The 25,719-nt window shown below is 40.5% G+C and overlaps 1 protein-coding gene across 1 annotated transcript in view; it reads right to left on the minus strand.

Annotated features, from left to right (window-relative positions):
• LOC139692469 (uncharacterized) overlaps window positions 1-18,665 on the minus strand; it is a gene marked incomplete at its 5' end in the record, with an annotated part of 83,525 nt that extends 64,860 nt beyond the window's left edge. The window contains one exon of the mRNA XM_071590684.1: window positions 18,080-18,665. Coding sequence (XP_071446785.1) covers window positions 18,080-18,665 — 586 coding nt within the window. The remainder of the gene's footprint in view (window positions 1-18,079) is intronic.
• Between the last annotated feature and the right edge of the window lie 7,054 nt (window positions 18,666-25,719).

Below are 25,719 nucleotides of genomic sequence, written 5' to 3' on the forward strand. Positions count from 1 at the left end.
TACTATAGCTGTTTGTGATATAAAATGCGTTTTCAATTACTGAAAGAAAGATAACCATTAATTGGAATGACAATACCTTAGATAAATTGGATAAAAATACATACGATCATACTATTATGTAGATAGAATCCAAATAAAATAAAAGTAGTGTGTATTAACTGATATGGTCGTTGATATACTCGTATGTCAACATTGTTAAACTTGTGTATACCAAACATAAGAAACTTAAAAATAACGGAATTTTGATGTACATGTTGAACAAATTAGAGCACTATTATCCAATCCGAATTAATGTCTCTGACACTCAATGTAAATTAGTGAAAATTACACGATTTTACCCGTCAAATTTCAGATTGAATGTTGTAAGGGCTACAAAAAACTCAATTAGGTCAGAAAAACAAGTTTTAATGCCTTACTCAGTGGTATTAAAATTATTCTCGTGGGGGTTCGGTGGAAGTGATTTTTAAAGAAAATTTCACTGATACAAAATTGCTGAAAAAATATATGCATGGAATTTAATTATTTGACCAAGATTTTGTGATGCTTTCATATCGCTTCGCGATTAAAATGTATGCATGTAAACATAAGCTCTGGTTAACCAAAGAATGTTATTCATTTAGGTGAAACAATAATACGAAGAACCATACTCTCCTAATATTTTATCGAATAAATTCGTTCTTATCCTCAGCTGGGGGAATGGTGGGACGAAAAGGGAGATAGAACGAAGAAAAATAAGAGATTTTTGTCACTCTTCCTTCCGATTTCGAAACTTTCCTTCGATTTCATGTAACTCTTTGGCCTGTTTTTCTGGATAAACCACTATTGATGCAATGGAAAACTAAATGCGAAATAGCAATTAATCATCCGAAGAACTTTCTTTGCTTTCACCATCACGTTACCAGACAGCCAGTGATATACCTCACCTCAAGCTTTCTTAATCGCTTATGACTACGCCCGATAGTTTTCATAATAAAGATGTGTATCATTATCGTTAATTCGCATTTTGAATACTTAATGGAATTTGTTCCATTAGATTCTATCCTCCTTATTGACCAATTTCTCAATCATAAGACTAGTTTCATTAAGCAAAGGTAGAACTAACTCCTATCAATCTCTTCTCAAACTAATCTAAACTGCCAGCGAAATGCGTACACTATTTAAGAAACGGAGTCCGCGAAGCGTTCCAGGTGGACCAACATAATAAACCGATGCAATTTTTTGTCTGCATATGTATGTTTAATTTTTGTAGAATGTAAATGGAACTAAAAGAGACATAATTAGTCGTAAAGTACATTTTTGTAACAATAATTAGAAGTATGGACGGAATTTTAAGGCCAGCTATTGAAATAAATAGCGATTAGAACTCCGGAAGTATACTTTTAGCGCGATAAACATTTATAAATGATTTAGAGCAAGCGGGCGATATTTTCTCTCCCTTTCTCGAGGAAAAAAGGAGGGATTTCAAAGTGGAAATCGTCCAGAGACCAAACGAGTTCTCAACAAACCCGACAGCTGGCGCTCGGCGCAAAGCATCCCACTGCACTTGCGAAATTCTCTAGCCCAGTGGGTCAGTGGTGTTATAAGGACCGCGTTAAAATATTAGGACACTGAATTTTTTGTGTGATGAGAATTACAATTCTGGACATCAGTACGCCTTCGTTAGTAAATAATAATGTTTTATTTTACGCTAGACTTAACGAAAATATTTTTATACGAGATTAAAAAGTGTGATGTACAGCAACGCTGGGATCATTTGTCTTAAAATTTAATGAAAATAATTAAACTGGGGACCCCCTTCCTCCAACTCATTTCTAGTCCCTTCTTCCATTGGGTTAAGTGTTGAAGGAAATTGAACCAAAGTTTTTCGTGCCTGTGGTAAGCATCAGTAGAGATTATTGCTTACATATACATACTTCCAAAACATTGAGATCGATCAATACTCCATCGCCAGATTAAAGGGCAAACATGAAGCTCCAGTTTGGTTCAGGATTGACGATTATACGTTTTGTTTCGGTTGTCAATTTCAAAAGCTAATATCATCTGTACACCTGTTGGTTTCATTAAAAAACTTTCTTGCTTTTCCGGCTTCAGTGCTCACTGACCTAAGACAAACATTTCTTTTCTTCTGTGACACTATTAAAAGTGATTGAGGAAGTATTAATTGGGTGAGTGCACAGGAAAACGTGGTTAAGTTCGTCCTTTTGTAACCTTTCCTTTACGTGAGACTCTGAGAGTTTCATGTTTCCGTATTTGTTAAGTTATTCGAAATTATTTACATAAGTCATCTCCTCGAGTTTTCCGTCCGACCAGAGGAAAAAAATGAGCTAATGGCTGGTGGACAAATAAGTTTTACGATTGTGCTCAAACGGATCGAGATTAAAATTTTCGAGTCACGAGAAATACGGATAGGACGTTTCTCATGTAAATTTTACTTCTTTTCGCTTTCTCGAGTGTGTTAACGAGGTCGTATTCCTTGATTACTCTATTTATATTACTCAATTTCCCCACAAACATTTGCAAAATTATTTTCTAAATAGTAAGAAAAGTACTTCAAGTTCATACTTAGCAGAATTATGAAACAGTTTGATCAAATACGCCTAAATGAAGCAAACCTACTTTTGAGATTTCGATCCTCTCAAAACAAGGGTTGACCATAATGGATGCAGTTGTATACATTTTCCTTAACTTATAATTGAATTTTAAGCCTATTAATTAAAATGGTCTTAATTAATGCCCGATTGAAACATACGGTAACTGTAATTTAATTTCCATATTTTGATGACAATCCGACATGAAGTAAGCATCTATTTCATGCATGTAATCTCTTATTAATGCGTCAGTTTCAATGATTAATATCTATAATGCAAGACAAAATTCCGCAGAGTTCTTCATAGAAATTCACGTCTTCGAATAAGCTTCCCTTCTTTGGCGATACAATTTTGACTTACGTATTATTAGTGAAAGACCTTATAGTAGTGATGTAAACGTTAAAAGACAATGAAACATGAAGCAAAGCTTTGGAAAAAGATATACTCATTTAATTTTTTACCAAAATATAACACTCAATTCTAATCTTAAAAATATTTGACAGCGACTTAATCTCTGTCGTTTTATTTTTACTCTCAACTAACTACCAATGTGATTTATTTTTTAATATGATTATCAAAGATAGATGCCAAAAATCTTTAGTATTATTTTTTCATAAAAACATGACATTAATGCTTACTTCTCAACGGCAGGCAAAAACACATCATTAACTAGTTTAAAGCTGATAACGGAAGCTGATCCTTGAAAATCGGAAGGTTTTTTTTTTTAATTTTTGAAGTGTATCACTTTACATGGCTCCCCATTTTAGTATTAGCCCTACGAAATTTGAAATCTTATTTGTTAGGACGTTTTTTATACATAAAATATCGTGACTAATCCACTGATAACCTTACACTTATCGCGGATTTAATGATTTGGCCTCCTTATTCGAAGTCGGCTTCCGACTTTAAATTTGCATATCAGTTTTCGGTGGGTGACCAGCCGTGTATGATTATTTGCGGTAGAATCTTTGTCAATATTAAATCTCTACTTTGAAGGGACCGGAATTTGGTTGCGACGGAAATGATTCGTTCCAGATCATTAAATCTAACTTTTCTCAATGTCAAAGGGATAGAGGAAATGTCTACTCAGTTGACGTCAATCACATCTAGCCCTTATGATTGATCTGGATACATGATATTGAGATTTCTCTTGAGGGAATTTTATTTTCATTCCGGAAATAAATGAAAAAGAATGCAATGAATAGATCAAAGTATGGCTAACCGGGTTTCGAAGGCATATAAAGATTGCATTACGTCGGAAAATTTGGTCAACTAAAACGCTTTCTAGTCACCCATACCATCTTGATCTTTGAGATAAATAATTCTTCGTTTCCTAGGCAATATAATCTAATTTTTTTTATCAAATACAAAAGTATTGTGTTCAAATTAGTTGCATGATTGTTCAATCTTTCTCAATTTCGTCTTAATTTCAAAATCCTCATGACTCTACGTTCATCAATTGAATCCAAAAGTTTTCTCAATAAGAAATTTAACTATCTATAATTTAATCAGTAATAGATTAATTATTACTAATTAAAATAGTTGATAATTGCATTATAAATAATAATTTTTGCATATTTTCTCTGCTGGCTCTAATGTAACTAGAGTCAGAAAATAAATGAGAGGAAATAATGGTCCTGATCGGATAACAGCAATTCTCAATTTTCGTGTGTTTCAGTTTTTTACTTCATATGTCGAGGAGAAGAAGAATATGCAAATAGAATTCATATAAACAAAAACCAAATGAATTAACAACACTTAAGGTGTGCTCGATAGGTGGGGACAATGGCCTCCTCCCACTAAGGCGTGTAAACCCTAAAAAATGTTTTTCATTCATCATGGTAAAGAAGGCCTATTTCTCTCCCTAAGAAACCTGCGGTTCCCCAGACATGACTGCTACCCAAAAAATCACGTAGGTTACGTGACGCTGGCAAAGACATCAGCTATATACGAGGGTCATCCGGAAAGTAGTACCCGTTCGTGCCGCATGAAGTGCTGACGACGCGAGTAGCCGCTGGACGAGGTCAGATAGCTTCAGTGGCTTGTCTGCCTTCTCTGAGCCAAGTTGCGTGACGCTAGCATTGCCTGTGTTGTTTCTGTGATTGTTTACAATGTTTAAAAAAATTGAGAACGCCGCCAGTTGTGAAGTGAGGGCAGTGATTAAATTCCTCAATGCAAGAAACGTTCGCCCATGTGATATTCATCGCCAATTAAAGGAGGTGTATGGAGACAATGTAATGGACGAGTCGTCTGTTCGGCGGTGGTGTCGCAACTTCAACATGGGGAGGGGGAACACACACGACGATGAGCGTTCGGGGAGACCGTCTGTCATTACAGACCAACTGGTGAGCTCAGTTGACGAATTCGTGAGGAACGATCGGCGCGTCACAATTGATGACATCTGTGAGCATTTTCCCAATGTTTCTCGAACAATTGTTCATGAAATTGTTAAACACCATCTGCATTATGCAAAAATTTGTGCAAGATGGGTCCCTCGCGTATCTCAATGAGCTGGCGGCGAAGGACTATGCAGCAGGAATACAGAAACTTGTCACACGTTATGACAAATGCCTTAATTTGCTTGGAGATTATGTTGAGAAGTAGTTTAAAGTATCCTCTTTCAAATAAAATTTTTTATGTTTGTTAATATTTACTTTTGTATCTTTATTTCACGAACGGGTACTACTTTCCGGATGACCCTCGTATTTTACTCGGACACTTGAGCTCAACAGTTGAACGCTCTCCACATTCTCTCTCCATGATTTAAACCTTCTTCAAAACTTCTGCGGGTGGAGAAAATTTCCCTTTTTTTTTTCTATCATACCTTCCAAATGCCCGAGCTTCCAAAATAATATTATCTTATTCAAAGTTTTAGTAAAATGACTTTCACCATTTTATCAAGTGAAAAGTCCAAGAGGGAGATCCAAACGTATTTTATACTGGTTAACTGCCGGAAACTGACGCTCTCTTCCTCAATTTGCCTCCGTGCTATGCCGAGGAGAGTGTAAGGCGCCTAGACCAGCGCCGTGGTCCCTCCATTTAACAACCACTTGCCAATTCAACGCCGAGTGACGCCTTCTTAGGTGAGGATCCGATAAACGTTTTTATAGCCCCGATATTATTTATATGGACCAAAATCTTTCTGTGGTGGCATTTAGGAATCTTATTACAAGATCAGCGTTGTGAATAGGAATGTTTGTGGAATGAATAAAATTTTATTAATTCACACTCCCTCGAGAGCGCTACCAGGGATGAAAAAAAGCACATGGGAAAAATTATGAGATAAAGAACAGAGCGATGCGTAGAATAATGGATAAATTTTCTAGTGATAAAATAAATATAGCGATGTTCTCGGAGTCCGGGAATCATTTTCGGACTGGCGCAGGTAATTGATACCGAAGTTGAAGACGCTGCTTTTGCGCGACGTATAACGTGATGGCTATTTCTGTCCATGGCATTACGACTTCTTCGCAATTTATGGCAATTTTTGTGCGAAAATTCATGATTCATTACACGCCACGATTAAATTAAAAAGATCTTCGGTGAGTAACACCTGTCTCCATTGCCGAATTGCGTCGGATATCAAAGAAGCTGAGCAAAAGTGGTCAAACTGAGATCGTCTTCAAAGGAAAGGTGAGTTCTTCATGACCTTCATCCATCCGTAAAAAATGCATGTTCACTTGCTTATTAACAGTGGTTATTTATCACTGACACGCCCAGGAATTCAAGTACAGCGAACACCTCAAATGACTATCACAAATTCGATAAATTCTCATTCCTTCTAGTCATGTATCACAAAATTTTCACTCCGCTTTATCTTCTTGGGCATAAAATTCGGAAAAAGGATGGGCGGGGTATAGTTTTACCTGCTACGCTTTTCGACGGACCTGAGTTTTTGTCCGCCCTTATTTGCCTCAGTCGCCATTGATTTTTGAGTGCCGGCCTTGTTTTTTTTTCGCCGGTTCTGTTTTACCGCATCCTGTGGGGACTTTGAAAAAACAGGATTGGTGCCCAAAATATGAAATGGCTGTGAAATGTAAAGAGGTTTAGAAACTAGGAATCAAGGGCGGCCGAAGAAAATCAGACCCGTTGGTCGAAAAAGTTGTCACAAATATTTCCAGCACGTTTCTCTCTCCCAATTGACTTCTTAGAATTAGTTCAAACCTTGTACATTTTTCTCCTCAAGCCCACGTTAATATTCCTCCATTTCTTCATTTAGTCTATTTTACCACCAATTATCAATTTAATTTTGCGTTTTGTCACCCATCAGCAACTTTCCTATTATTGTTTTAAAGTCATTTCCTGTTCGGCTATTTAAATTATTAAAAACTTCATTTGCATTTATACAAACTTAGTATTCCTGTCTGTGATTTCCAATTAAATTTTCTCTAATTTTCTAAATTTTTTGCGCTTTCCTTTCCATTTTCAAACGTTTCTTGGCTTTATTTGAGTCTATAAACAACTGAATTACGACCCTAATCCGTCTCTTTTGTGAAGCCGTTGGCTATAGACAACGCTGTATCTGAATCAGTATCTAGCCATAGTGAAATTTAATAAAAAAACTTCTGTTACTTTCCATTTCGCATATGACATGTAAACATGATCAAAACGTGATTACATTCCGTAGCTTTATTAAAAGTGTGAGAAAACATATAATAATGTAATGTAGCTTGATTTCATCATCAATCAAAATGGGAGAAATAAAATCAAAATTCGCGATCACTCCCTTCCAAGCGAAGGGATCGAAGAAATGAATAATGCAAACTGCAATCAAAGAAGATAACTCTCAATATAAATGAATAGGTGGAATAAAATTAGATCAAATGGCAAACCATGTCGTAGCTTCATTCACTTACCCACTTAACCTTGTTGATTGCGACGAATGAGCATTGAAGCCGGGACTCCCCGGGTTTCTGTCAGTGAATTTGGGCTCTCCCCCTTCAGTTCAATGTTCTTAAATACGACTAAAATTTTGGAAAACAATTGGCGAAGATTATCGTCATCTAGTTCAAGGAGCATTAGAGATAGTTAAAAAACCACCTAATTTAATACAGATTATGTCTATCGTCAGTGTTGTGTGGCCAAGACAGATAAACACCAAAGAATGGGCCGATTGATAAAAAGAATTGAATATGTTCAACGTGATTCCCAGAAATGTCGGGAGATGCCGCGACCGTAACTTTTGAAGTTGTCATCCGCTAAATGTGCATTGCAATGCAACAATTTCTGAGTGCACAAATCATTCGCCTTTACCGGGTTCGAATCCCGGTCAACACGAATAATTTGTAAACTCTGAAATTTTTGCAATGTAATGTTCAATATGAATCAACGGCCGTATTAGCAAAACACATATCAGGGGTACGAATAAAACAAACTGTTCTTAAAGATCCTGACGACGTTCTTCATAGGAAGGACGAAACGCGGAGCCTTAAAATGCTCAAAATTGCGAAAAAATGCTAAAGCATTAATGGCTGCTGCTAAATTCTTTGAATCGACGATGTTTGAAAAAGGTATTCAGAGTGCAACATTTATTAGTATTAATCTTATTTTTACTTATTGAATGATCCAAGATCCTATACCACATCTTGAAATAACCTTTTTAGGGAGATGATGAACCTACGTCCTTCATGCTCTTTTTCGTCCTTCATGCTTCCACCTGCCATGCTCGAAATCGATGCGGGGATTCAAGCGGTGGAAAGAAACTGTACGAAACGAGATGAATTTACTGTCAAAATTCTTCAGAAAAGGTCAACCAAATCATTACGGAAAGCAACCAGTGAGTATCGCCCAATAACTTCATCATCATACCAGCATGCAGCGGCTGCTTGCAGGGGACGGGGACAAGGTATCCACGTCGGAATGGATGAGGCTGTGCTGCCATCCGGTGGCTTTCGCCATGAACTTACAAGTTGAATTTCTCTCGCCGGCGGACGAATTACCTTCGGGGAAATATGGTTCCAGAACGACTATCAAGATATTCACAAGAGTACTTTTCTCTTTAATTTTTAAATTCTGACATGCTCCGCAGAATGTGAAGGATTGATGATAAGATATGCCCATGAATTAGGGCACACACGCGAGTTGGCTTTTGGTCTCACGCATTGCTGATCGCGAAAGCAAACAAAATACATTTGTTCTCGAATCGTTACTCACCTTTTGTTCACCCTGGCAGCAGGCTAGAAACTAGAGCTAATCAAATTTCAACTTCTCATATTTACTCTAGTTTGCCAAATTTCTCCGTGAAATATGTGACGGTCGGAACTTAAAATTCAGGAGGCACGCGACATTTCGCGTGAATAATACGGACATTATAAGAAAGCCGCTTAAACAAGCAGTCTTACTCGATTAACCGTGGGGGCGATAGGTGACCTTTCATATCTACGCTTGGAATTTCATATGTTCTTGATCGTTTGTAATTTAATTCCAGGAATCAATAAGGCTATCGTCAAATCGCATTCGACAATATTAAAAACAAAATGGATAATTTAAAAGAAAGTAATATTAAGATGCTGGATGTATACCGTAATTTCATAGGCCTGTTTCATACAGCTCAGAGTAGCACTGGCTGAAGAGCGAATACATTTTTCTAAAATATTTGTTCATCAATGTGCATTCACTATGCCAATTGATGTGATGCCAAATGCTCGCTGTCTTGGAAACATACGGAAGCAGTGTACGTTGAAATTCAGTTACCAGGCAATGTGTAATTGGATTTCTGTGAATTTGTATTACACTTGTTGAAGTGTTCTAAAAAAATAATTGGTCAACATTATTGCGATGGAAGAAAGGTTGCTAATCAGATTGAGAAGGATATTTGTAATCAGCAATTCTCAGCTTATTAGACCACAAAAGCGGTTCAATGTCTCGTTGCTGTTATGTGATTTCTAATTGGCTACAGTAAGAATGCATTTCTTTCGTTCACTTGGCGTTTACCTTCCCTTCAAGTGCCTTTACCGTGATAAATGCACCCATACAATACCAAAACCTAGGAAGGCCTTCGAAGATTCTCGGCCAACAACACTAACCAACGAGATGAGTATTATATTCTTCTCCATTTCGACTGTTACTTTCATTAGATGTCTTATCGCAAATTTCTCGTGCTTCTTGCGATTTCCGGACAGGTTTTGTTTGCACACGATTGGGATGAGATAAGACAACAATGCTTCGTCAAGACCCTTTAGCATCCTTGCATTCTGGACAACAACAAAAATGCTTGCAACGATTCAAAATAATGGAACTGGGTGCCAAACATTGTGATTCTTCTAATCATAGGTGCTAATGGCGGTAACATGCAGACAATGGAGGGATGATATAATGAAGATTGAAAGGAGACAAGCCTTCAAATGAAAAACTGGCCGATTGATGAATTCTTAAATTTCTGGTTTTAGAACAAACTTTTCCTACCCAAAGTTGTTTGGGTTTCCACACATTTGAAATTAGCACTTAGGTTATTATATTTATAATGCTTTATCTCTAATTTAATGTTAAGAATAAGGTCAAGAAGTTAAATACTATGTTAGTATTTGAATTCATTACACCAAATATTATCCTTTTAACTACTTCAAGTAGCCTTTTGAACAGTACACTGTGCACATGAGGATTTCATGAGAATAGGTGAGTTAATTTCAATGCCATACAATTTTATCTGCATATTAACACTTAATTATGCTTTCATTTACCTCTTACTTTTGCTTCATGACTTTCTCTCTCTCTCTCTTAGGCAATATCAGCTAAAAAGGAGGAATGTGTAAGGATGAATGTGACATACGGATGAGGAAACCGGATTACAGATGATGACTTAGGCCCAAATCCATAGCAACCTTATCAATTGATGGATCTCAATCATCAAACTTTGATGAAATAATGAAAAGTACCAAGGAGGTCTTTCAGTGGGACGTTGTTTGTATTTTACAGAAAGCCTTCTGCTACTTTCTACTTCTTTTCTATTTATATCCTGGTCTTTATGATTTGTTGATGTTAGCAAACAACCATTGAACTAGAAGTGACCAATACTACTCAATTAAATAAACATATATGTATGAAAGCTTCTAGAAAAATATCCCCCAATTTTGCTGAATGCTTCTTTTTTAACTATAAAAATGTATAGCACCCACTAATGAAACCAAGCAAAGGTATAAGAATATTTTTGATAGGAGGAGGGTTTGATTTTAAAATAAAAAAATTAAGCGTGAACTCAGAAATGGGGTCTCGGCATATGGTGCTAACCATAAGGCGGATCGAGTTTCACTCATCCTGAAAGGTGGAGTGAAATTTTGAGAGGGACTGTGCAAATGAAGAGAGAAGGTAAGCATGTGGAAACGGCCTGTGCCCTTGAAGTAGATCGAAAAGAAAACTTGACTGTTATATGTTAATAGAGAGAGACTTGTCCACGAACTAAGGGGACGTGATAGTCAATAACATAAGGTACACACCGGGATCACAAAGCTGAACGACATTTCAGCATGTCTTCGGGCTAAAAAAAAAATTTCTCGCTCATAAAAGAGGTTGGGGGAGGGGAAAGGAAGTTCCATCCGGGAAATTTCGTTAACATTTCTCGCTCAGAGAACAAAAGGAAGTGAGTCCATTCACAACTAAAGTGGGATGATCGCGGAATAAAACGAATTGAGATGGGGGGAAAACCAGACCGACTTACGCAACGAAAATTCTTTTGGAAGGAAAGCTCGATGATGATAGCTGACCAACGACTCCTATTCCATTGTGGCGGTTTTGCGTATCTGAGTTGGTGGGGAGGGGGAAATGAGCAGAGAGACTCAGGAAAGAATGGATTTCTTCCAAGTCTGAAGAAGAAAAGAACGAGTAAATTGAGCGAAGCCAACGAAAGCCTCAGGAAAGAAATTGCTCTTTTCACACATGAGCATGACGCCCATCACCCTTGGATATGAACTCATCCCCCACCCCTCCAGCTCTCTCCCCCCCCTTTCCGATGACAATGGATGATTATTGCCTGGGCTCACCACCGCGAGCGGAGGTCTCGATTTTTTTTCTTTAAACTCTCAGGGAAAATCACCTTTCACGTCCGTCCTACAAAGGCGGACGCTAAGTAATGGATGAGTACGCGTTCTATCCCACTGTCCCCGCGTGGATCCTCCGAGGGGGGTAAAATGCAACTCTTCGCGCAACTTAACACTCCCTCAACTCTCCTCCACTTTTTAAATGGAGATAACGGAAAGCGGGAAAGTATGTGAGGGGCCGACGGTAAGGCTCTCTTCCTCCTTTGCCTGCCGAGCCCCGCTGCGTATCGCGTAAAAGGATCGGGATATCCGGACTTGGGTGATGGAAGGAGCAAAATATCATCAAGGCGAGGAGATCGCGGGGATGGATAAACTCAGTGCAATTGCGAAGAGGCTTGGGGTTGAGTAGGGGAGGGGGTTGTGGCCGCGGCTAAAAAGAAAGTCGGAAATGGAAAGTCATATTAATTTCTGCGCGAGGGAATCTCTCGCTAGCTGGGTTTTTAGACGAGACGCGAATTTTTGATAAGAGGGCTTAAATGGGAATTGAATTAGGGCAGGCACTTGCTTTTTCTCGATTCATGGGGGTTGCAGATGGGATATTTCGAGCGGCAAAGTTACCGTCGACGCACTCAGGCGTCTCTAATTACGATGTGGTGGGAATAAAAGATCAAATTTTTCCGAAGAAGTCCGAGCCACGCTCCTCTCTCAAAGGTCCCTCAAGAATTTTTTAATTTCCAGTGTTTAGCGTAGTAGCGATGATTAAGGTCGAGGTTTCCGGGAATCATTTTGAACTGACTGAAACATTCATAAGTGGCACAAATAATATGCGATAAAATGACATATGAATTAGCTCTAAATTTCAGAGCCTAAAAATATTTGAGTAGAGTCTTGGAAACTATTGTCATACTGAAGAGGGAACTTAACAGCCGATAACAAATTTGAAAAACTTCCTACCGAGATCATTGCAAAGCAGCCAAACATTTCGTTCGCAGTTTGGTTGCTTAATCTTTATCACGCGTTAAAGTCACTTGGGATTTCATGATTTCCGTGAAAGTATTCACGTATGAGGTAAATTAGCGAATTTAGTAGACATATATGTGCAAATATTGTTTGACGCGTGCTATGAAAATTGTTTTGGACGTCAATTGAAATTGTGGTGACTAAACTTTCACCACCAGGTCTTCCGACAAATATATATGAAAAAAATATGACAATGAAAGATCGATTTTAAAAGTACAAATAATGTTTACAGGCGAAACGTCGAAAAAATACGGCAAAAAAGTTGGAGGTAAAACGTTTCGGCTGAAGACACCCACGATGGAATTACAAAAAAAAAATAACCCAAGGTGTCTTCCGGCTCCGCATCTGTAAGGAAGGTGACCTCTTACTTAAATAAATGGGAGTTGTGCGATTTCACGAGTGTAAGAGTGTTTTTCCTCCTGACCCTCAAAAAGGAAATGATGACATTTACTTCCGGCGATTTTGTTTAAACGCCGGGAGAGGAAAATATGCGCAGGTAGATTAAAGACCATTGGGCAGGAACGAAGTCGAGCTAGGTTTGACTGGCAATATGACCCACCAATTGGTTGGGAAAATGGGGAAAATATGCAAACGATCACGAGGGGTTCGAAATTAGTGAAAGCGAGCGACGGCAAAGTGTGCGGGAAGGGTGGGGGGGGGGGGTCAGGAGGGTGGCGGTGAGGTGCGCTAAGTGAAGGTCCCTCCCCCGCCTCGCGTGGAGACGGCGGTGGGAACACAGAGCTAATGTGACGAGGAAGGCAGGGGAGGAGGATCTCGAAGAATGCTGCTCTCTATGGCAAAGCATATCTCTCTCTCAATCGGGTGAAAGGGTGGATGGATGGAGGAGGGACCAGTAGAAAGCCCATTTTGTCGGGATGATTGGTCGATTGTGGGTAGGGTTAAGAAAATGAAGTCACGGAGGGAAAGGGGTTGATAGGCGACTCGCGAAATTCACAAGCGGCGAGCATTTAGAAAGGGTCGGAAGAAACTGTGTGCCAATTTTTTCAAAGGAAGTTTTTAAAATTTACGCGATATCCGACGAAAGGACGGGCCCCGCAGGCTGTTTTGTTCGCATGGTAAAGAGAAGGATGAGAATCTACGATCGACCTTATCCCTCACTGGATCAGACTCACAAGAAGGGATGCGAAATTTTACGAGGCGGAACGAGCTTCGTAGATGTCGTTAGCGCAATCATAGAAGAATTTGAGTGACTGCATTATTTATATGTCAGCGGTATCCGCATTTTTATTTGGACGAATAAAACGTAAATAGACGATGACTGCAGTTGCTAAGGGACGAGAACTTCATCTAGAGATTCACCGCCTAAGGCTGCAACGAGAGACCTGAGAAGGACTGTAGATTTGATTAAAGATCGAAGAGATTATTGATAGACGTGAAGTACCTCATCCTGAGGCCGTCGAACTTAATCTTCAAATGCGTTCCAAACAGTCTTGTTTTCTCCCCACCAGCACTATCGACACCGATCGAGGAAATAAACCATAATCTTGTCCTGAAAGGCGAATTTGGTATGCCGATAGAGAAATTTTCCAACACTCTCACATCGATAGGAGGTTTACGAGACAGGGTTTCGAAGATGGAAACTAGATGCACGCAAAGGTGGACGGAACGGGTTTTTACCTCTCGTCCCTTCCGGAAAATCGAGGGGAAAACTGCGGGAACCACGGAAGGACACCCGATTTAGATTTAGCAATCGATCGGACTGGGATGGAATTACTAGATGGCATCACAGGTGGGTAATCAACCGGGAAGAACCCGACTGAGGGCACGCGTTTTCGGTGGATTGAGATTAAAAAAATAGACTAACCGAAAGAGAGAAGGGAATGAAATTCAAGTGCACCGGAGAAAGGCGAAAGGCGGCCGCCGCGATAATGACATTGCATTAGCCGGGCGGCGTGGTAGGAGAGGATTGGTCAGGGGAGTGGGGGAGAGTTGAGGAATGGCGTGGGATTGGTCCATGGATAGTGAAGTGAAGGAGGATGGATTGCGAGCGGTCTCCCGAGTAGGAAGACAGCGGAGAGAGAGAGGGAGGGAGGGTGAGTGGGGAAAGGTAAGGAGGAGAAGTTGGCGTGGCGGGGGACGTCGTGTGGATAGGCGGAGTGGGAACTGCCCAGGGTAGGGGTGGCTGTGGAAGAAAGTCTAACGAGGAGTGTTCCTCCGGGGAAGGGCGGGTGGAACTGGGGGGGGGGGTTCAGTCTCCAAAGGGAGGAAACGAGGAATACATCTTAAGAATGACTCGGTTTCTTCTTCCTTGTCCGGGAGGAAATAGAAAGCTCACGAACACCTACTCGCCGATTTTTCCCAAACCATTCATTCATAATACTCCCAAACCCCCCACCGACCAGTTGCATGAAGAATAACGTGTTGGAAAAAACATATAATTTAAATATACACTCGGTCTACACTCGTGGTGTGGTCGCATCTAGTTCTCGATAGGAGAAGTCTAGTTTGTTATTTTTCTCCCGACCGAAATTGGGTTATTAACCTCCCATCGCCTCTCTCTCTCTCCCTCCTACATTCTTTCCACTCGGTTCGGAGTCTTCTTTTTAAACCGAAGATTTATCCGCAAAGCCTTTCTTTTTATGACCACGCAAGGTGATCGTGATTCTTTACCGTTCAACCAAACTTCCCCCCGCCCACATTTCTCCTCACTCTCTCTCTCTCCTTTAAACCCCCCCTACCTCGTCCTTCATCTCGCCAACCAAGAACCCATCCGAAGGGGCATTTCCCACCCCCTTCTGCTTATCCTCCGCCCCATCTGTCACCCGTTGATCCGAGATAAAAGGGAAAGTCGAGGAAAGATGGGACGTTTAACAAGTAGTTGGAGTCGGGGAGGGAAATGGCCCGCGTATAAGGTGCGCGAGGAAAGTGGTTTTTTTACACACACACACTTGCACACACATGGGAGTCTTCGGGAGGAGAGAGTGGATGAAAGTACGTGACATGCTTTAACTCACAACGAAATTCAAATTGAGGCGAACGAAATTCCATTTCATGCCTGTCCCCAGTACACAATGCTCGGGGCTTCCCCGTCAAATCGCCAAACCCCATGGTCAGTTTCACAATGAAAAATAAAAACCGTCCGTCGTCTTCCTCACCAAGAGTCGTCTCGTAGAGATAATTTCGATTCACGTCAATCAATTACGATTAACTATGATAACGCACGGTGGAAACGGAAACTTGGATCAACAATCAATGAAAGCAGGTTTTCTAAAATGAGAAGCCAAAATGTTTTTAGCGTATGAGCGTAAAAAACTGGTTTACTTCGAAAAAAACCTTTTACAGAATTCTTCATTGTAACAAATAATAACATCAGACTTATAAAATGCGTGTATACATATACATATTTATATATAATACAATATAAAAACATTTAAAAAATAGGCAACATGTCAGCACTCATCCTTGCTTCGAGGGCGTCGCGACGCCGACCGATGGGCGCGAGGCTCCGCATCCACGAGGACGAGACAGCAAACGACCCGTTGAAAAGTTCTGGTGTTTCACCTTCTTCCTCTCTTTCTCTCACTCACTCTCATGGAATGTGAAATAAAACACATGGTAAAAAAGGTACGCAGGCAACGGCTTCTGTAAAAGGAAAAGCACGGAAGCGCACGGGAGGACGGGACTATAATATCTACAACTGAACAACTACATTATAGGTAGTGAATACTTATCCCACACCTCCATTTTGACGAGGATAGGGAATTTGAGCAAAAGTGTGAAGTACCTTCACGGAAGTAATAAAATAATATGGATTTGAGAAACCATGAGCCAATATGGGTGAAAACATTTGGGAAGGGAGGGAGCTAAACAATCCCTTCAAACTCTCTTTTTGCGACCCGTACGTATTGAGGACAAGGCGAGCGGGGCACCGAACGTTAAAAAATAAAATAATTTTTTTTTATAACGCGATGAGGGAATGTACCCAAGAGCAGGGCACCTCCACGCGTTTCCCTTAAATCCACGGGCAAGAGGAAAAGAAATCACGCGTTGAAGATCGAAGTAGAAGAAAACGCGTGGAGTGCCGTCGCGGACATTCTCACCGAAGGCATGGATTTGTTTTCGTTCGGACGGAGGCCACGGGGATATCTTTAATGCGGACCGACGATGATGAGTGGTGATGCGTGGTGATGGTGGTCATATGCGGGTTTGGTGCCCGTGCGAATGGTGCGAGTGCCTCTCGTGCCGAAAGCGGTAGAGCGGAGGAGAGGTCGCGGGGAAGGTCCAAGCAAGGAGAGCCGGGGAGGAAGGGGAGGGGTGGTTCAGCAGGTGCTCATCTGAGGGGCGAGGGTCGTCGGGAAGGGGATCTAGGAAAAACTCGGCTGACGGACAAACACACACACTCACGCAAGCAAGGAGGTGAAAGTTGTGGAAAGCGATCCCCGCACACAGGAGCAGCCCTCTCTTCTTCATCTCCTCCGGGTGGGGAGTTGGCGAGGAAAGGAAAGGGACTGCCTGAAGAGGAGATGACGAGTTTGGGGTGAGTCGGTAAGGTCAGGGGATGGGAAGCGGCGGGTGTACGCGTGTTGTGGGGAGGGAAAGGGCCGAAAAGACTGGGAGAGGTCCTGGGGGACGAGCGGGCTTTCTCTGCGGCGGCATCGGACCCGGCTCGAGGGACACTCGAGTTGAGTGGTTTGGGATGCGAGGGGGGAATGTAAAGTCCGCGAAAAATGAAGCACGTAAATGAGAGATGGAGTGAAATGGAGACGAGTGATGTGGAAATGGAGAGACATTTTTTTCTTTTTATCCAAAAGGCCCGAGGCAAGAAACTCGGAGCGAAAATGAACGAACACCGACACATAGTCGGAAAGAAGTCGACCAAGAGTCTTGTCTCGCACGAGGCATTGACGCGTATTGAAGGCCAGCAAAGTTTTCAACGAAGGCTTCAAGTATGAAGTGAAAACCAAAATATCACGACGTCCCAACCCGTATGATCCCTACCACCCAACCACGAGGAAACAAGTCAGGAAGGCGGAGCGAGGCAAAACCAGATTCTGTGCTGTGCTGCCGCCGGCTTCCCATAATTCAATTTAATGAACGCTCTCCCGAAGGTTTCCACTTCCGCCGTGGCCTCTATGATGGTGGGCGCTCCGCTAAACGTGATAATCTCGGCTCGAGTCCCTGTCGCCGTAGCGATAACGAAGGAAGTGAAGTTTATGATGCACAAACACCCACCCTCTATAAGAAAGTTTATGACATGACTCCACATTGCTCATGGTCTCTAAGATCCTTTCCAGGGCCAACCGACCCTATCAAAACATTACAATTTCAACTCTTATTACGCTTCAGCATTAGGGAAACGATATAGACGTGGAGCGTTAAGAGGACATTTTTGGAAACGCGAGCGATGCCAGTAGGAGAGGAAGAGAGTACAAGAGAGGGAAAACAGGCGTAGTCGAAGGGGTAACTATCGGTGTGGACGATTGGGGTAACTGGTTGTGGAAGAAACTTAGAATTAGTTGGAAGAGATTTGTACTCTTCAGTCCCACCCATGGTGTTCTTCGTGCTTGGGGATGGGCACCCAGACTTTCTCCCAAACTGGCTTCCAGACCTTCTTCCACGCGGGGACCTCGTATTTCTTCCAGACTGGAACCTGGATTGACTTCCAATCCTCTTTCCACACGAGCTTCTTGTCGGTCTTCCATACGAGCTTCTTGTCGTTCTTCCACACCAGTTTCTTGTCCGTCTTCCAGATCTTCTTCCACACAGGCTTCCAGACGAGCTTCTTCTTCCACACTCCTTTGGGCTTGTGGTCGTCCCAACCGTGGGAGTCCCAGTCGCTGTGTTCGTCGTGGATCGGTACCCAGATCTTGGTCCACTCGGGAACCCAGACCTTCTTCCAATCTGGGACTTGGATCTCCTTCCAGACGGGTACTTGGATGTCCTTCCAAATGGGCACCTGGATTTCCTTCCAGATGGGCTTCCAGATCTTTTTCCACTCCTGCTTCCAGACCAGCTTGGATGCCGTCTTCCAGATTTTCTTCCACTCCTCCTTCCAAACCAACTTCTTCTTCCATACGCCTTCGGGCTCGTGATGGTGGTGGTGGTGATCGTCACCGCCGCCCCCGTACCCTCCATCGCCACCCCCGAAGTCACCGCCGCCTCCGTAACCACCGCCCCCGCTGCTGCTGAAATCTCCACCGCCACCTCCATAGCCACCGCCTCCGCCCCCACCCCCGCCATAACCGCCGCCCCCGTGGCCTCCGGAGTCACCACCGAAGCCTCCGCCGTAGCCACCGCCGCCTCCACTGCTACTGAATCCACCTCCACCTCCGCTCCAGCCTCCACCGCCGCCTCCGCCGTAACCACCGCCTCCGCCTCCACCGTAACCGCCACCTCCGAAGTCTCCACCGCCTCCGAATCCGCCGCCTCCGCCGTAGCCTCCTACATCACCTCTCTTAACTATCACTTTCCCCACTCTGATGGCAGGAGGTGTGCGGGCGTTGCAATGGCGGGAGAAATAGGACTCGATTAGCAGATTTGAATAGAAGTACTACCATAAATTACTCATAAAATAGTTTTGTACCTTAGTGATGGAAGGAGAGTGAATTAATTCTTCCCATAGTTATAGCCATTCTATTCCGTCAAGCTTAGGAAGGCCTCGCCTGTTAAATCTCATTTGAAGGAACGGAAATCACGGAAAATGGAGGGGGCTTTTGCGACATGTCCCCAGAAAAGACGCTGATGACTCTTCCAATAGGTGCAAAATGATGACAACGTTTGCAAAGTTCTGTAACATACAGTCGTTTTAATTCCCAGGCAGTATAGAAGTAAAGTATAGGGGATATATAAACACTATATTAGCTACTAAAATATCTCAGGAAATAATTGATCGTAGTTCTAACAATATCCAGAAAAGAGGTATCAGTTTCATAATTCGTTTTATTATCGCCCTCGTCAATACTCAACACATACGGAATGAAATGTAAACTTTCATGGAGCCCAAAAACGTCGGGAAAAGAAATTATAAAGGAATTCATAAGCCATAAAATATATCAATACACGACTATGCAAGACAGAACGCGAAATAATGCAGGTAAAAACAACAGAGGAAACCAAGTGACTCAGCTGTACGATACGAAACAAGGAAGACTCAAAATTTAGGTATTCGTATTCTCCTTAAGACATATAACCGCTTTAACTGCTTAAACTTCGTTCGAATTACGGTGCATTGGCTGTACGATATCTGTAACAGATAACCATGTACCAATGCCATCGTAGACTAAAATATGTACACCTTTCAAGAGTCTCGAAATTTCTGAATAAATACATTATTTATTTTGCTTTAGGCACAGAATGGGCTAATAGACTATCCGGCGTGGAGCATGAACTACACTAAGCCAACCCTAGTAAGATTGGTTACTGAAATAGGCGAACGCTCCAGAATGAGTCTTTCATCGAAGTTGTGATTCTGTTTACATAACCCATCATTCCATTTTATTCCTTTCAAAAAAATATCTGATGTCGTCGTCGACACATTTTTTCAATCGCGATGCAGAGGAGTGCACAGCACAGCTGTGTCACAGATTATGAATCGCCGTTCAATAGGTTGAGAGTCAACCTACATCGTCACTGAATCTCCTGGTACCATTTTAGAAAGTGGAACAGGGACAGATATTCGTCTCAAATTGAGAGAACATGAAATATCTTCAGAAAAAAATTACCTCCACTTTAAAAAAAATCCAATTAATATTTTCATTATAAATTTATTGTGGAATTTTAGGTTTTTGTTGCGGGAAAACCAGAGAAACTAACTTCTTGAGTCTATTTTCTCCTGCTGCGTACCAATACGATTGATGAGTGTTAAGTTGGACGTAACAAATTATTCACTCTGAAAATTACCATAAAAATGTTCTCCAATTCAAAGAGCAGCGAGATATTCCGCAACAGTTATTTCAACGGTTCGCTGATGAGCATCTAAATGCAGAAATTTCACGTTGTAAAAATCATTCGCTTTGACCGAGATGTTCCCAGTCCCGGTGAAGGTGAAAGATTTTTGCACCGTGAAATTTCTGAATTACGATACATTTTCTCTTATCAGCTCAGAAAACATTGAGGAATATACTATGGTAAGTTGAATGAAAATACTATCGATTAAATCAACTAATAAATGGAAATACTTGGAAATTACATCCTAAACTCTGATGCATGACTAAAGATAAAAAAATAAAGAAATATTATATGACCTTGACGTTCGAACTTGGAATAATAGGCTCGGCTTCTAGTAGACGGAATAATTGATTATGGAATTTAATATTCCTGAAGCAACTAGAAATGAAATGAAAGCTGCGGAATTTTAATGGAATGAACGCTTTGAATCGAACAATCGTATCGGAACCGAAGAGAGCCCTTATGCAATAGCTCTCCGGTTAAAGTGAAAACCTAAGAATGGTGATGCATGAAAATCTTTATCCGAAAAATTGCTTATAAAACCTTAAACTTGAGATAGAATTCAAGGGTCCCTTTACATATTTCAGAACTAAGAAACATTCCTACAAAGTTAATGCCAATATTTCCTCAAGAAAGACTTTTGAGAAGATATGAAAGAAAAGTAAATTTACAACTTTCGCGGATCAATGGGGTGACCTTAATGAGGCAAAGTGAAAGGAACCTTAGGGGCATATGGATTCAGTGATGCCTCTATCACTGTGAAAGTCCACTATGCGTCAATGACGTACTATTGATTAAATTTAAAAATTATACATCGTGTTTAAATTTTAAGAGCCGTTTAACGAAGACTTTTTACAGAAAACTTAACTTTTTTCAATTCGTATTTCCGTTTTTTGATTCCCCGAGGGAAATAGAGTAAAATATAATGATTAATTTTGTATAATGGTGGGAGAAATGAACGAAAAATAGGAATGCAATAAGAGAGAACGCGCTTAAAATTTTCTAAATCAAACGTAAGATTGCCATTGCCTTGCATTAAATCATCTTTAATGATTGAACACCAACGGAAATCTATGCAATCTCTCCGATGGGACGTAGAAATGTAATTCTTGAACATATTATTTATTCTTTGAGCAATTCAGAAAATTCAAATCAATCAATAAAAGAAGGCATTTGGGTATCCCTATGGACCCATTATGTGCTTCGAACCTTACTGTGCTAGAAAGAAAAACGAATTCAAGTACCGTAAAGAATCAGCTGAGGAAAGTGATATTTTAAGAAATTCAACCGGGACATTGACCAGAAGGTGAGAAGCATGAGGGCGAGGGTATGTACTATATGTGTGTGCGAAAGAGAGAGAGAGAGAGAGAGAGAGAGGAATGGAGCGAACGGTAAATCGTTCGCTGAGTATAGAAATTAATTCGGTTTTGGATTGAGGCATCCATTTAGCAAATACCGAATAGACACGTTCATCTTGGAATCGAATGTATCATTGAACGTAACAAAGATTAGCATATATTGTATTATATGAAAAGAGTATTAATATTATTCAACAAAGAGGACTTTCTGAGACTAAATAAATAAAAGATTCTTAGATAAATATATAAAGACTAAGCAACAGCACGTTATACTACAGATGCAATACTGCATCTGTAGAACTGAATTACTTATATGCCAAATGTCGGAAATAAAGGAAATATTTAATAAATATATAATGTATCTTTGTTAGTGATACTATTGCTAAGGAATAGCTTAGCTGATACTCACTCTTTTTTCTCTTCCTCGGCACGGGCTACCACAATGGCAGCGGCGGCCGCGAAGACCAACTGCAAAGGAAAAAATAAAGAAAATGTTACTGCAATAGTATACTCTGAGAGCATTTTATAACAAAAATACTTCATTTGAAGTTAGTATTAATACATTTCAGATGAGAAATAGGAAGTGACTGCTTTAAAATCCGAGTTTTACTACACGGAAATGCTTGAATGTGAAGCAATATTAATTTAACGGTAATGTTTTGATCGATATGCTAGCATAAAATTATGGGGTTTGAAAGGCCTATCATAATGTTTTTAGAAAATTTGCTCGTTCGCAATAGAAATTGAGCCAATTACTACATAAGTTGGATAACTGAACGGCCTGTGCCCTGAACTCCTCTACGGCTGATGTAGTTGATGCCAAGAGCGAGGACGGCGCGAGTCGCGGTGCTTGTTCGAAGTTACACATGGCGTGGTGCTCAGTGTCCTAAATCGTAATAATACCGAACCTACCGTTCTGGCAGATGCATGATATTTCTAGCAGAGTGCTGCCCTGGGATATCCTTGGCATTGGCCTCGAGGGAGCTGCTCCGTTTTAAAACGGAGTGAAAGTGAAAAGTGCTCGCCGAACGAGTTCTGAATTCAGATTCCGCAAAACAGAAGACGTTATTTGAATAAATCTCGGAAGCTCGTTTCATTTTCCAACACATGCTCTATTTCATCACCGACATTAGCCAATGAGTTACATAACACGAATGGAACTGAACTCATCAATGAAAATTTTATACAATCGATAAGAGGCTAATATTTATCAGAGAATTTTTCGATAGAAAGCAGCCAATTCCGTACTCGCCAAAAAGGGAGAAAAAATCACGAGGATTAAGTACTAACGTGGCTACTCTATTAAAACACCGAACCCGGTTTTAGCCTTCGAAATAAAAGCCGAAAGCACACAGTAGTACATAAGTATAAGAAAATTAATGCGAGTAACTTTGATTTTCAACTCAACGAAAAAGAGCATGTACTTCTTATATATAAACTTTAACAGCCTCAGATAACGGTTTTGATTCTATCTCTCTCCATTGTCGATGTCTTCCAGTCTTTCAAGGTCAACGCAACTATGAAAGGAAAATTTGGCTCCGGTATAACGTTAATTCCATGGGAAAATTGGTATTTGTTTATGAAAGTTGTATTTCAGATAAAAAGAAAAGAATCGAAAGCGCACGTTATTAGGAAGAATAAAAGGTTATCACGAGGATATACGCAGCAATTATTTTATTCTGCAAGATAAAAATTGTTGCAATTCTGTGTAAGCCCTAGAGAAGTTTTTAATAAATTATAGGAAAGGTTGAATATGTACCAGAAATTTGAGTCAATCAGAATGATTTTAGGATGGTAAGTCCACGGATTTGATCTGTAATTATTGCGGATATAATGAACGGCGTAAATGAGGAAGAATAGCAAATATATTTACCCCTAAATATTGGTATATTTTTCTAGGTATTAAAACGTACTTCGATATTTCTTTAACGTTAAGTAGAGAAACTACTTTCTGAAGTAAAAAAACGATTTGTCCAACAATACATGTTTAATTGTAAAATAAAATGAATAAATACTCTTCCAGATTTTTCCCAGTCACTTCTGCATAGATTACTACAAAAATTAAGAATTGCTAGGCACGAATTAGAAAGACTAAGCATAATTCATTTACATTGAACGAATCATTTCTTTCTCGCCAGCCCTCTCAGATTTGCCTACTTTAAAAAAAATGATTTGAAAGTTAAAGATTTCAATACCCCTGACCGGTTGTTATTAGGTCACGAAAAGGATGAAATAGTTATTCAGCACGGTCAAAGCTGGAGGATAAAAATGCTGAATGTGTACATTTTTGCGAATAGAAATGGCGTAATTTTTTTCTTGACGCCTCAATTAGGAGCTGGTCTTTAAGAAAGGGGAATGGGTGTGCGCGCGAGAGAATTCCTTTCGGTCAAGACCAGCGGGAGGAGAGGCAAAAATAATCTCGAAAGACCCAGACCTGAGTATGTCGGTCGGAGAAAGGTCCTTTCTTCGCGAAGTAAAAAAACAAGCGAAGAGGAGATCCCCTGAGGAATAAACAAAGCAACTCTTTTTTTCGCTTCGCTTGCGTCAAGCTGAAGGGAGCCAACCGGCGGAACAGAGCCAGCTGAGGAAAATTAAACGGAAGGAACAACGTGGTGGAGAACAGCGGTGGAGAGAGGTCGGAGGGGGAGTGTAGAAGGGGAAGGGTGAAGGAACGGAGCTCTGTGGGACGCCCTCCACCTGTTTGAGGTAGGCAGACGGTGGGCTCGCTTATGCAGTATTTCAATGCCATTCAACAGCAGCGCCGTTTGGAAACTCCGTCGTTTACCTTGGCGAGGTCTACTATAAAAGTTTCCTTGATTTTGAAAAGCTTGGATTGTGATGGAGATATTGCACGCGAAACAAAAGAAGAATGTTTATGGGAACGGTGGAGGGAGAGAATGTTTTGAAGGTTCACGCCGGATTAAAATACTTGGGAGGAAGGCGGCAAGAATTTTCCCATGCTCATTTTTTCACAAACCTTGATTTTTTCCCCTCAACTTCCGTACTAACTTATTAATTTCTCAGAATAAGCGCTAGGGAGCAATTATCTCGTTCACAATGTGTGATATGGTACCTTTAGAAGTTTCCCCATAATATTTAATTGGCGGATTAAAATAGGCTGTTCACGGTCATAGTAATCATGAAGACTCATACATTTTAATTTCCGTGGATTATGGCAGAACTGAAACGAGTTATTGCATCTGGGTATCCTGTGTAAATGCACATTTTATTTTGATACAATGCACACCCAAAGAAAACCACCATAAACCTCAATTATCAACAAAGGCTTGAGGAAGTTGATAATCAGGTACAACTTAACGTACCTTTATATTATTATTATATTATGAATTGGTATTGCGCTATCACGACTTAAAGACAATAGCCTGAGATCGATGCATGTGAAAGCAAAAAGCAAACCTTCAAGGTTTCAAGAAATTACGTAGTTCATTAAAAATTAGAAGATTTTCAGCATTTTATAATTTGAAACAAAAAAGTTTCTTGACAGTTAAAATCATTTTTTCAAAACCATTTTGATTATCTTATACCCTAATAAGAGGTATGTCTCGTGGAGTGCATGCATGAAAAAGTTGAAATAATATTAATATTGCTATTATAGGTGATTTCCAATATTAGCAGCATGATTACCCAGCAAATCATAAAAGGTTATTAATTTATACCAATTTAATTTCGACCTCTTGACGTGAATAAAATTGGAATTAAACGAAACTAGGGTCACTGAAAATTTCGTTGGGATTAAATTTTGTATGAAACTCTTTACAAATAAGATCCACTTGTTAAGCAATTACACCACACAGACGATTTGGGAAGGGACGTTAGAACCTTGAATATTATAGTCAAAATGCTTGAAGGAAA

Source organism: Hetaerina americana, unplaced genomic scaffold, assembly GCF_022747635.1.
Source record: "Hetaerina americana unplaced genomic scaffold, ioHetAmer1.1.p SCAF_4, whole genome shotgun sequence".
NCBI lineage: Eukaryota > Metazoa > Arthropoda > Insecta > Odonata > Calopterygidae > Hetaerina > Hetaerina americana.